Consider the following 14,190-nt stretch of genomic DNA (forward strand, 5'->3'; position numbering starts at 1 on the left):
AGCAAAAAACGTGGTCGAGATCAGAAAACGGGTCGAAGCCGGGAAACAGACTGGAGCCAAACAGGAGTGAGTCAGGGTCAAAAAGCTTGCCTCGAGTAAACTGAGGTTTGCAGACGGACCGACAACAGGTGACAGCAAGGGGTGGGTTTAAATAGGGACAGGGAGCCAATCAGAGTCCGAGGCAGTTGGCGCCAAAGGAGCGGGCACAGGTGATGCATATCGGTAATCACGACAATTCTATTCTATTCTATTCTATTCTATTCTATTCTATTCTATTCTATCCTGACCTATTCTATTGAACTTTAATTGACCTTTAAACCTCTATTTTTCTAAATTGCTGACTCAACAACTGATGTGTTGACAGAGATGGTCAGTCATTGGGAAAGTCACACTGAACATATTAAAGCACAGACTGTGTGCACACAATACAAATGTGTTTACTTATGAATACAACTATGGATTGTTATTCCCCTGCTTCAGACATACAGTAATATATTAAAAGTATCACAGATCACTACCACTAATGATACCAACGGATGAAAAACACAATTTGAGTCTACAGCAGGGGTATCCCGTAGATGCACCAACCGCTGCAGGTTCTGATTGGCTCCCTGTCACCATTTGAACCCTGTCCTGTCAGTCCCCTGTTGTCAGTCCATCTGTGAACCTCTGTATATACTAGACAGGCCTTTTTCGACCCTGACTCCCACCTGTCCCGTTTTTGCTCCCGTCTGTCTCTGGCTACGATATGTTTTAATCCTGACCACGTCTGCTCTCCCGTCTCGGCTAACGACCTCTTTTTGTCCCCGACTACGTCTACTCTCCCGTTATGACTTACGACTCATTTCCGACCCCGACCTGCTCTCCCAGTCCCGGCTACCGACCCGTTTTTTCCGTCCCTGACACCGCCATCGCTCGCTACGGAAGATCCACTTCCGTGTTCGGATCGGATCACAATCCGAGTACGAGAGCGACTTGCTTCCAGCGTCCAGCGAACACCGGATCGTGGGCGCAGTCCTTCCTCTTTCCTTCAATAAAACTTGTGAGAAACGTAACGCAACTGGGTCCTGTTTCCATTCTGGTCCTGACCGCAGACCGTTTATGAAAATAGCTCACCAGTGATGAGTCAATGCAAAGGGACCTGGAACAAGAAATCATTGACATAATCAAAGTCTCTGAATACATTATCAATCCTTCCAAGCTGATTCTTACTGAAGTTCTAGTGTTTGAATTTAACCCTACTTCCAATCATTAGAACCTGGTAATAACGTAATAATAACACCATAACAAACTGCTTGCCCTCTGCATTCATCAGTAACAAAAAGTAGCTCTAAGCTAATAAGGTTAGTAACTTCTGTTCTGCCACTTTACCATTCACTTACTTGTTGGAGAGTCCTGGTTGGCAGTTGAATGGAGCACATGTGTGTACCTTTAACAAAAACACCTCACAGTTCTTTGAATTTATGATACCAAACATTTGATCTTTTACTCCTTCTCTGCAGGTAAAAGAACCCAAGACACGGTCCTGGACAGTGCAGTAGTGCTGACGAAACTGAAACTTTTCGGGAACCGTAATGAAAGGATTTCTGGCGTGGATAAATTTCCTTCCAAAGACTCTACGGTGTATTCACACACTGATGATAACTCAGAACAGCATCCAACATACGCCGGGACAGATTATCTGGTGGATATTTTCCCTGGCTCGAAAATGACAAGGTTATACAAGTTTGAGTCTGAAGACTCCGGAGTGGAGCTGTCGAGCGGCAACTCTCCGTCTACTCCGACTGGTTCGGATCAGAACTTTGCAGTCCACAGTCGTGAGTCATCCTGTGACTCTTCCAATTCAAACCCGGATCCTGTAATGCACTCTGATGGGCAGTGTAAACAGACCTCCGGCATTTCTCAAACGGAGGTCGAGATCTGCTCTTCAGCTTCAGGGACTAAACTCCACTTATGTGAGGATCTTGAAATGGATCCGTGTTGTCGAACACCTGAAAAACCAGAGCGGGACGAGGAGATGGTCGGAAAATGTGAGAAGATGGAGAACCTCAAAGACGGGACAGAGTCGTTACCAGAATCCCATAATTACAAAGCGGACAATGATTTGGGGTCTTTGAAGGGGAGTGACGCCTGTGATAGTTTTGTTAAGTGCATGGACAAAAGCTGTACACTGAGTCAGGTGAGTTGATAAGATCCAGTCTAGATCATCTGTCTTTTGTTGATCCATCCTTCCATCGATCATCCATCCATCTGCTCTCCATTCATCCATCCATCCAGTGTAGCTTATATATTGTTTACATTATTTGTGATATGATCTGATGTGGATCACAAATGATCATGTGTCTTTGGTTAATCCAACCATCCATCCATCAAATCAACCTTGTGCCCTCCATCCATCCTATTATCCATTGATCAAACCAACAGACAGACCAACGAGTCAGCCAGCGAGCTAACCAACAAACCAACCACTCTTCATCCATAAATTTAACCCTAATGCATTCATCCATCAAACCAACCAACTGCTAACCATCCATCCATCCATCTATCCATCAAATCAACCAAGTGCCCTCCATCTATCCATCTATACATCCATAAAACCAATAGACCAATGAGTCAGCCAGCCATTTAACCAACAAACCAATCACTCTCCATCCATCCTTTCAAACTTAATGCATTCATCCATCAAACCAACCAACTGCTAAACATCCATACATTCATCCATCCATCCATACATCAAATCAACCAAGTGCCTTCCATCCATTCTTTTATCCATCGATCGAACAAACAGACAGATCAACGAGTCAGCCAGCCAGCTAACCAACAAACCAACTACCGGTACTCTCCATCCATCCATCCATTCAACCCTAATGCATTCTCCATCAAATCCACCAACTGCTAAACATCTATCTATCTATCTATCTATCTATCTATCTATCTATCTATCTATCTATCTATCTATCTATCTATCTATCTATCTATCTATCTATCTATCTATCTATCTATCTATCTATCTATCTATCTATCTATCTATCTATCTATCTATCTATCTATCTATCTATCTATCTATCTATCTATCTATCTATCTATCTATCTATCTATCTATCTATCTATCTATCTATCTATCTATCTATCCATCCTTACATCCATCCTTACATCCATCCTTACATCCAACCTTCCAACCAACCAACTGCTCACCATCCATCCATCCATCCATCAAAGACAAATCAACCCTGTGCCCTCCATCCATCCTTTTATCCATCGATCGAACCAACAGACAGACCAACGAGTCAGCCAGCCAGCTAACCAACGAACCAACAACTCTCCATCCATCCATTCAATCCTAATGCATTCATCCAGCAAACCAATCAACTGCTAAACATCCATCCATCCATCCACCTATCCAACCAACTGCTCTCCATCTAGTCATCATCCATCCATCAAACCAACCGAAGTCAATTCACACATCTGTCCATCCGCCCTCCTGTCAGTCCGTCCACCCATCCATCATTCATCCAACTTTAAGGGTTCGCTGCTTTTTGTGCCAGGCTTCATCTACATCTGCCTACTGTGGCTAGGGGAGCCCAGCCAAACAGAACCCATTAGAGGGTTTGTTGTTGTACAATTGCGTTTTATTTACTAAGTAACGCAACTGTATCGTGATTGTAGATAGGGTAAATAACTCACATGCTGTTGATACCGCCCGTCAACTCAGGCCTCCATTATCCAGATCAAAGTCGCACTGAAGCCTGAGCAGCTGTCTTGAAGGTAGTACAGTGTGTGTTTTTGTGCAAGAGGGGACCACTGTTATAAGACTTCTTGTCATGCAGCACCTATTCATCTATGCCAGAAGAGTGCAGATCTTTCTACCGATAATGCCCACCCATCTTGTACAAGATGTCTATCCGCCCATTCTCTGTAGTGCTTACATCCTTTAATATATTTAAAAATTGACGATTGAGCATGTACAGTGTACAGGTTGGGAGGTCTTGATTCATCCCAAATACAGTTCAGGTGTTCTAATAAGAAACTTTTAATACTGTTACTTATAAGTGTTGTTTTAAAATCGTGCTTGTGTGCTGAGAACCGGCGTCTGTAGTAGACTTTACCAGGAAATGTATGATGAAATGGTCAAAGCCTGTTAAAAGTGCAAGCATATTGTTTGCAAGCTTCCATTTGAGTTTCCAGTAGCCGGATAGGATTGTTAGCGTCAGCATCATGGGAAAGGAACGTCAAAGTGGGATAGCTCAGACCCCCCCCAAGCCAAGTTCATATCCTGCTTTTGTTGGAAAGCTATAGAGTTGAGGGTTTAAATTTGGCACAGGTTAATAGAGCTGTTGTGACCTCACACAACTCAGTACTGAAACTATACCACCAGAGTTTTTTCGATATTTTCACTTAAAATGCATTTGTGTCACAAGCCAGAAACGGAGACAGGACCCAGTAGCGTTCGTTTACTCAGTTTTATTGATAAAGAGGGAGAGCAGTGCTTGCTTCCACGATCCGATGATCGACGGACACGGATAGCAGGTGGCTGGAACGCGGAAGAGGCACTTCCGTGTCGAGCGAGGATAGTCGTAGGCAGCAGGGATACTGGTCACTAGCCAGGACAGGAGAGCAAGGACCGTATCGAGTTCAGAAAAGAGGTCGGCAACAAGCATCAGGCAGGAAACAGGGCAAAACAGGCCGGTGGTCGGGATGGCAGATCAGGGCAGAAACGGGTCCAGAAACAGGTCGTCAACAGGTATCAGGCAGGAGAAAACAGGGCAGGAAAATGTTGGAAGGTATGAGCTTGCCTAACTGGGAGCATAGGTTCGCAAACGGTCTGACGGGGTTTAAAAAGAGTCTCTGAACCAATCAGCGCTCAGGGCTGTTGGTGCCAATTGGGCAGTCACAGGTGTCCTGAATCAGCAATCATGACACATTTGTTCATTAAACCTTAATTTCGAACCTTATTTGTCGTTTTTACACTCGCCCTGACACAGCAATCAAGCTCCAATCCTTTGGGGTCCGGTCTTGGCTACCTGGAACACATCTGCCAGCTCATCGAGAAAATCGGCCAGCTGCAGGAGAGCAATCTTCGTCTTCAGAGAGAGATCTGTCGCTTGCAGAAGGATGGAAAGGTGGCGAAGACAAAAGAGGTTTGTCACCAGTGTTTCTTGTGCTGTCTTAGTTGACCTAAACAGCACATTGGTAAAATCCATTTTAATGAACGGTCAGTTGGCAAAAACATGTCAAGAATCGGGTTTGGCCCAAGCACATGGTATTTGATAGCAAAATAAGTAAAATGTATCAAACAAACAAGAGGTCTCAAAATAACTACATTAGTTTCCAAATAAAAACAAAGAAACAAAAACCAAACCTGACATAAAAATGACAGGGACAAAGACCATCTACCCTTGCTCCTGGGTAAAGTCAATTTCAAAAGCTGCAATAATGAAATGGAGGTGTGTAGACTGATTAAGAGCAAGTAGGCACTCTCCATCCACTAGACGTGGTCGAGATAAAAAAACGGATAGATATTCGCGACCGGAGAACAGACTTGGTCGAGATCAAAACAGATCGTAACGGTAGACAAACTTGAGCAAAAACAGGGCAGGCGAAAAAGGGCTTACCGTGTAAAAACAGAGATTCGCAGACGGGCCGACAAAAGGGGACTGACAGGACAGGGTTTAGATACTGACAGGGAGCTAATTTGTCAACAAGCTGCAGCTGGCGCCATCTGGGCAGGGCCAATTGGGCACCATGGCAACCGTGACACACGGGCGGGGCCATTGGGCGCCATTGCAACCGTGACATAAAGAAATATTGCAACAGATATACTATAAAAATGCTACTCAGGAAATCCTACAAAATATCACAGAAATACAATAGAAATACTAAGAAAATACTTAAAGATACAACTAGAGTGATATTAAAATATAAAAATACTACTACAGAAATATTAAGAACAAAATACGACAAAAATACGAAATATTCCGACATTAATACTACAAAAATGAATGTACAGTAATATATGACAACGATGAAGGGGCAGCACGGCGGCGCAGTGGTTAGCGCGTGTGCGGCACAGTTCTAAGGTCTTGGGAACCTCCTGTGTGGGTTCAAATTCCGCTACCGGACTTACTGTGCGGAGTTTGTATGTTCTCCCCGTGCTTGCGTGGGTTTCCTCCGGGCACTCCAGTTTTCCTCCCACATTCCAAAGTCATGCATTTCAAGTGGATTGGCCGGTCCAAAATTGTCCCTAGGTGTGAATGAGCGAGCGAGTTGTCTGTCCCTGTGTGCCCTGCGATTGGCTGGCAACCAGTTCAGGGTGTCCCCTGCCCACTGCCCGATGATTGCTGGGATGGGCTCCAGCACCCCCGCGACCCTACTGAGGATAAGCGGTGCAGCTAATGAGATGAGATGGGGCGGCAGTAGCTCAGGAGGTAGAGCGCTCGTCTTGGGATCAAGGGATCCCAGTTCGAATCCCAGCTCGTCCGTGTTACATGTCGAAGTGTCCTTGGGTAAGACACTGAACCCCTCATACCCCCAATAAGCAGGTTAGCGCCTTACATGGCTGCAAGGCCACTATTGGGAAATATGGAGCACATTGTAAAGCGCTTTGGGAAGTCATTGACTTGAAAAGCGCTATAGAAATGCAGATCATTTCATTTTTATTTCATGAGATGTATGCCAATCTGTCAACAAGCTGCAGTTGGAGCCACACGGGCGGGGCCGATTGGGCGCCATGGCAACGTGACATATATTAATGTATAAAAAAATAAAACATATAAAATATATTTAAAAAAATATTTAAAAATCCTTACTAAAATAACACTGCTGTAAATCATGCCCTAAAAATCTAGCAGATAAAATAAAATACAAACGACAAAACGTGACAGGACAAACAAGTCTCTGTGGAAACAAATACAACCCACCCTGACCAACTTAAACAAGACACAAAAACACACGAGATAGTTGAGACGTGGGACTGAAAAAACAAAAACAAAACCTGATAAATACAGCGGGTGAGTCGTAAAATCTCATAAAAGGTACGGTAACTCGGCAGCATCCCAGCAGGACCTGCGCACGGTTTAAAAACACCCTTCACACATCTGGAAATGTGTTTGCTTGGAATGAGTACTGAGAAGTTTAACAATAGCAATCAGAACGGGATAAATGTCTGAAGTATGTCGTCACCTACGCAGTAGTACGCACCCTCTCGGAGGAAAAAGCCTCCCGCCCCGACTCATGAAATATCCAGCGGTTACGCAATCCAGCTGTTGATGTCGAGGAGGCTCAACTGAACTTTGCTTACCGTGCTACTCCGGGTGAAACTAAACCCTTGAGCAAACATTCCGCGGATAAAACAGACATAATCGTTCTTCTACAGCAAATGGATTTGAGTTGTTTTGAGTTCTTCTTAACAGCAGTAGTAAATTGGTGATGAAATGTTTAAAAAAAGAATTGAAAAAGTATGTTTTTTTGCTTTTCTTTCCCCGTTAACTGTAATATGGGGAGCTAAATTTATACTTACAGACAGGGTTGGGTAGGGTTACTTTAACTGGATTCCTTTCAATTACTTTTGGATTACTTCAATACCAAATATGCTAATAAAAGACAAAAGAAACTGAATATGAATAAAATGATGACTCACAACACGTGGTAAGCTTTCTCTCCCGGCTTTGATCTCTTTGATCTCCGGCAAAACTAACATAAAATGTGACAGAAACAAAATGAAAATAAATCCAAACACCTTGCCAACATCATTTTTGCTGTTCCATGTATTCCGTTTCTCCCCAAGCCTGCACAAAATTGAGTAATTTTATTCCTATTTAGTTTCTTTTGTCTTTTATTAGCATATTTGGTATTGGAGTAATCCAAAAGTCATTGAAAGTAATCAAGTTAAAGTAACCCTACCCAACCCTGTTGATATGCAACTGGCAGACTTTTTTTTAAATCAACCAGATTATATTCGACTGGATTATATTGGATTGGATTACATTAGATTGGATTACATCAGATTGGATTCTAGATAAAATTGGGGACATTTTAATCATCTACAAAATCAAGAAATGAAATGTTTTTGAGATAATGTGTTTGAGGAGTATGTTAGGAGTGACAAGATTGGATAGATTGAGAAATGAAATTGTGAGAGAGAAAACTGGAGTAGTAGCGGAACTGAGCAAACGTGTGGATAAGAGAGTACTCGTTTGGTTTGGACACATGGAGAGGATGGATGAGGAGCGAATGTTGAAGAGCATCTACAGAGCAGAAGTCAATGGAAGGAGACCAAGAGGAAGACCGCGATGGACGTGAAAGGATAGTGTTATGAGCGCACTGCAGGAAAGAGGTCTAAATCTAGTGGAAGCTAGAGCTCTTGTTGGTGATAAGAATGAGTGGAGAGGTGTTGTAAAAGGATAGTGGGATTTTTGGACGTGTTCTATGATACGGCAGGGGTAAACCTGCTGTTGAAGAGAAGAGTGTGTTGTGTCACCATGACCCGAGTGACATGGCCGCTTTCTTGTGTCCCGTTTCATCTGGAGGGACGAAAGCATGACCAACTTGGGTGCCGAGGTACTTAACTTGTTTGGGCATTTGGGTTGGCTATGGTCAATTTTTTTGTGTTTTTTGCTACTTTTTCCTTTTCTTTGTTTTTGTGTATGTGTTTGTCTTGCTGTCGGTCACCCCTCTCGAGGGATAGCACCAGGGTAGATAGATAGATTGATAGATTCAAAATCAACGTTGTGTATTTTCAATCAAGTAGTTGACTTTTTGAAGAGATTAGGTTACAATAAATTAAGTCAAACATTGACTTTTGGACACATATATCAATTAAAACACAATTTAAGTGCTTTAATGAATATTATATGTGATAATTTAAAAGTGGTAGACAACAATGGTTTATGGTAGATCAGATTGTGTATGACTTTGGAGAAATTTACAGAGAAACAACATTATGTGTTTACATTTTATGAGCTGAATTTTCAAGAGATTGCAAGACAATAAGATGATTTTTAGTCACATTTATCAATTAAAACACAATCTAGGGGCTTTAATGAATTTTTTATGTGCAAATTTTGTCACGGGACCGGACCAGAACGGAAGCAGGAGGCAGGAAGGGAGAACTCATTTGTGCTGACGTTCAGTACTTTTATTTAGCAAAATAAAAGTCGTCCAACACTCAGGGACAAAACAAACAAAAACAGGCTTTACAGGCAAACGGGAACTAAGACCAGAGAATACTCACAAAACAGGTTTTAACTCAAAACGTGCAAACACAGATTTGCTCAAGACAGACAGAACAGAATAATGCAGAACAGAAAACGCAATGAACCAGCACCCGCAATACCCACAACCCACCCTTAAGTAGCACACACGCAAATGAGCTGATTTACTACAGCCGGTGCCCAGGGGGCGGGGCCAGCCGGTCGCCACGGCGACCATGCTGGACACGACAAATTTAGAATAATGGACCACATTATATTCGATTACAGTGTAAGATTTGAACACTTAGATCAAATGGAACGATGCTTTTAGTTGCATTGTAAATAATAAGAAATGAAAGTAGCGGACATGTTTAAAATAATTAAATTATTGTATAGTACTGTACATTAGATTATAATAAATTATATTATATTACATTAAACCTTTTATTTGGAGATGTTAATCACATTTTATAACAAAAGTTTGAAAGTGGCGTACCTCTTTAAAGTGAGTAGATACAATTCGATGATACAAATAAGATTAAATATGATTAGTATTTTGGAAACGTTGAACCAATATAAAACAATGTTGCGTGTTTCATGTCTATTTCATGTTTTAAGTATTAAAGTATTCGATCTTTATAAAGCAATTAGATTAGTTTAGATTACATTATCAGTGTTCTCGTTTGCCCGCGTCCCTGCGTCCTAGACGCATTATTTTTGCTGAGGACGCATAGTGTCAAATCAACGTGCGTCCCCGGGACGCAACTTTTTGACACGAAATTGTCACTATCATTTTTTAACAAAGATTTACCGCACTCCAAACTTTTCAGAGGCAGATCCGCCATTGTTGTTTTGGTCTCGCGGTTTGAGTTTTCGTCTGCACGCCGATCTCCAGTTCGAGTTGCGTAGTGAAAGTCTGTTTCCTTTAGAGAACTGGCTTTTTCGGCTCAACTCATTCAAGAGAGCCGGCTCTTAAACGGCTCACTTGCTTTGATGCATGATATTAGGAATGATTATGTTGTATAAAGAAATTAAGAAAAAGGGTCTCAAAGGGCTCTACAGACCACAGATTATTACAAATTACCGACTACCGTATTATTATACCATTCCCTGATCTAGAACCTACATGAAGGCAAGGAAAAACTCAAAAACCTTAGCATGAAGAAAGTCAAGTCAAGTCATGTTTATTTGTGACGCCCTTAATCACAAGGAGTCTCAAAGGGCTGCAAACACCACATATTATTACAAACTACTGACTATTATTACACCATCCCCTGATCTAAAACCTACATGAGGACAAGTACAAACTCAAAAACAGATAAATAAAGAAAACAAGACCTAATCAGATTACAATAAATCTTTTCAAGATCGAAGCAAAATAGATCCCAACTTTAGGAGCCTGTTTTTGAAATGTACATGCTTAATATTGAATCGGCAGACTTTTTTAAAGTGACAAGATAAAATTAGATTAGAATATACATGGATTTTGAGGTACTTAAATCAAGTAAAAAAAAACAATTTTATTATAATAAATATTTAATTGCTGGAACTTTTCGACATAACCAGATTACATTGGATTATTTTCTATTCTACTGTATTTGATTTCACTTTTTAGCTCCACACTAGAGCTTGAATAACATTGCTATATTTTATCACAGGACTTCTTCCAACATCATTGCAGTTGTGGTGCAGCCATGCTAGCTTTTGAGGACGCTGGTGATCTTCTGTCCCTCAGCGGGACACTCTCCGACCTCTCCACCATCCCAGAAGTCTCTCAGCAACCTCTAACATCATCCCAAAGCTGTAAGAATTTACATATTGGGGGGTAAAATGCACCTTAGGCCGGAATAGTGTCAGATAGGCACATTTCCATATTGATCCCTGCAAAAAAAATACGTTTTAATATGCTATACAGGGTTGGGTAGGGTTACTTTAACTGGATTACTTTCAATTACTTTTGGATGACTCCAATGCCAAATATCCTAATAAAATACAAAATAAACTAAATATGAATAAAATGATGACTCACAACACGTGGTAAGCTTTCTCTCCTGGCTTTGATCTCCGGCAAAACTAACATAAAATGCGACAGAAACAAAATGAAAATAAATCCAAACATCATTTTTGCCGTTCCATGTATTCCGTTACTCCCCAAGCCTGCACAAAATGTAGTCATTTTATTCATATTTACCGTAAAATCCAGACTATAAAGCGCACCCGATTATAAGCCGCACCCACCAACTTTTTAAGTGATTTTCCACTTTTGTACTTACACAAGCCGCACCTGTGTATAAGCCGCGTGCGCCCGCATTAAAACTTGTGACACGAACACAAGTTTAACCCAGACCAGGCTGTAAATTCCACAATTGTGGTTTTGTCGAGGTTTATTGTTCTAAATTCTTTATTGATTTTCCATTATTTGTTATCGGTCAAATCATAATACACTACAAAGCCAATTGGCCGAGACACTTGCTTCCAGTCAAGAGACTGAGTCAAGGTCCTAACCTCCTAGACTCCTACTGACACAATCCAAAAGTCAATAATACACAATCCTAGAACCACAGTCGGCATCATGAATAGAAAATGATACCCGTAATTAACGTATAATGCAGACTTGTAAAGTCCGGGTCCCGTTAAAAGTAATCCAAGGAAACAAAAATTATATTTCCAAAGTTAAGGGTGGGAAAAATATATATCCACTATTGTCCGCTGCGACAACAGACAGATCTACCGGTAACTCAGCTTTACCCCACTTCCCATCAGCCCGCGTTTGCGCCGCCCCTTCTTTTTGATTCGCCCGTTGAACACATAACAGAATAAATCTCTAAAATAAATACATTACAAAAATATACTGTTTCAAATACACATTTTATATACATGGTTACACATATTTACGAAGAAAGACGGTACACCGAGAGAGTTTTCAAAGCTTTAATAATAATAATATAACTTTCATCCCAAACCGTGCCTGTGAAAAGTAGCAACACGCTAGTAGGATCACGCTCGCAATGCATCAAACGTGCCTATCAAAAAAAGAAGCGTCCCGTAATTATAAAATTCAATGTAGTTCGTCCTCAACTTCCTCCTCATAACTATCGCCATCAAGGGCGTCTTCCTCATTATCGGAACGTACCTTTACTTAATAGACAATGTATGCATAAACTTAGAGGTTGCAGTCTTTCTTGGCGCACATATTCTACTGGTCTTAATCTTACCTTTTATACTCCAGTGCCGCTGGTGGCCGTTAGAAAAATTACATAAATTGGCCGCTTCACTGAATAAGCCGCAGGGCTGAACATTTGGGAAAAAAGTAGCGGCTTATAGTCCGGAATTTACGGTAATTTCTTTTGTCTTTTATTAGCATATTTGGTATTGGAGTAATCCAAAAGAAATTGAAAGTAATCAAGCTAAAGTAACCCTACCCAACCCTGATGCTGTAATATTTGAAAACCATTTCTTTTCTCTGTGTTTTTTTGCACTTGAGTAATGGATCTGAAGTGTCTTTTATAAAAACAAACAGTATTTCAATTTGAAACTTGCCCCTTCAGCAACCCCTTTTCTTTTCAGTTTCGATGTATACTTTGTCATCGGACACCTGTCCAGCTCCACATTAGTCATGTGGGAATGGATTCATCATCTCTATTAATTCTACTGCTGTGTTTTCACTGCTTTAGTGGATAAACACTGACATCTTGCTAGTCCTTCGGGGAAATTATAACTCAGGCGAGGGCACGAAGCAGAATTCCTGGCGGATTATTCATTGACTGTCGAATGGCCTGTGCAATGTGTCAATTTTGCCTCAGGAAGGTAGAAAATTTGACATTTTGCTCAAACCAGGAGGTAGAACACTCGTCTTGGGATCAAGAGATCCCAGTTCGAATCCCGGCTCGTCCGTGTTACATGTCGAAGTGTCCTTGGGTAAGACACTGAACCCTTAATACCCCCAATAAGCAGGTTAGCGCCTTACATGGATGCACGGCCGCTATTGGGAAATGTGAAGCACACTGTAAAGCGCTTTAGGAAGTCTTGACTTGAAAAGCGCTATATAAATGCAGATCATTTCATTTCATTAAGGAATGCTTCTGGGTAAATAGCAATAAAATGTGTTCATAATGTACCGTATTTTGCGCACTATAAGGTACATTGGGTTATAAGGTTCACGACTCCAATATTTTTCTATATAAACTGTAAGGTTTTAACATTTCCTGAACTAAAATCTGACTCTAAGACACTTCACGTGTCTTGTGCAAACCCTTACAGTCGGAGCATGTTCTAAAGTCAGGGAAATGATTAAGCCGAGCGGCGCATATAGTCCACATATTAATTTATTTAGCCGAATCACATAGTTGAAGAAATCAGGTCTCTGTCTGTGCCAATTATAATCATGTGCAGGAGACGAGGGGGGGCTTCCGGGTGGCCTCTTTTATGCCACATGGGATGGACTGTCCACACCCCATGATCAAGCCTCTGGCTGATTGGTCCGAGCCGTGTTAATGCAATTTTAAGCATTGGGAGAATGATGATAGGTCATCGCCCTTGCCCCCAGGCGAGATGGTTAAATCATTGTTATCTGCACAGACTGAAAGGTAAAGTGCGGTTCACGACAAACCATCTCTCATAGTTTGCCCTCAAACACTGAAGTCAGATTTGAGAACAAGTATATGTGACTTTACGTAAGATAAAACAGTGTGTAAAATAGTATATAACTTCAAAAGTGAAGTGGATTATTAGGCTCTTGAAATTTAAATTACAGTAAGAGCTATGTTTGCACAAAGAAAAGAATATATAATTACATTTAAATTTAAATATTTTTTACATAGAACATAAATTAGCTTTATGACACCTGGTTTTTCAACTACAATTCATTTTAGCAACAAAAAAATAACCTGTGAACCACAAGAGGGCAGTCAAAGACCACTCCATTTGTTTCTCAAAGGTAGAACAGTTATCAAATGCAGTATCATTTCACAACAATTCAAACAAGATTACCTAATATTGCACA

At 41.1% G+C, this 14,190-nt stretch overlaps 1 protein-coding gene across 1 annotated transcript in view; it reads left to right on the forward strand.

Annotated features, from left to right (window-relative positions):
- Window positions 1-14,190, forward strand: part of LOC148354335 (uncharacterized) — a 62,391-nt gene that overhangs the window by 34,775 nt on the left and 13,426 nt on the right. Inside the window, exons 2-4 of the mRNA XM_088351873.1 lie at window positions 1,503-2,179; window positions 4,983-5,138; window positions 10,847-10,991. Coding sequence (XP_088207999.1) covers window positions 1,503-2,179; window positions 4,983-5,138; window positions 10,847-10,991 — 978 coding nt within the window. The remainder of the gene's footprint in view (window positions 1-1,502; window positions 2,180-4,982; window positions 5,139-10,846; window positions 10,992-14,190) is intronic.

Source organism: Urocampus carinirostris, chromosome 13 (assembly GCF_059441175.1).
Source record: "Urocampus carinirostris isolate Australia breed hairy pipefish chromosome 13, RoL_Ucar_1.0, whole genome shotgun sequence".
Classification (NCBI taxonomy): Eukaryota; Metazoa; Chordata; class Actinopteri; order Syngnathiformes; family Syngnathidae; genus Urocampus; species Urocampus carinirostris.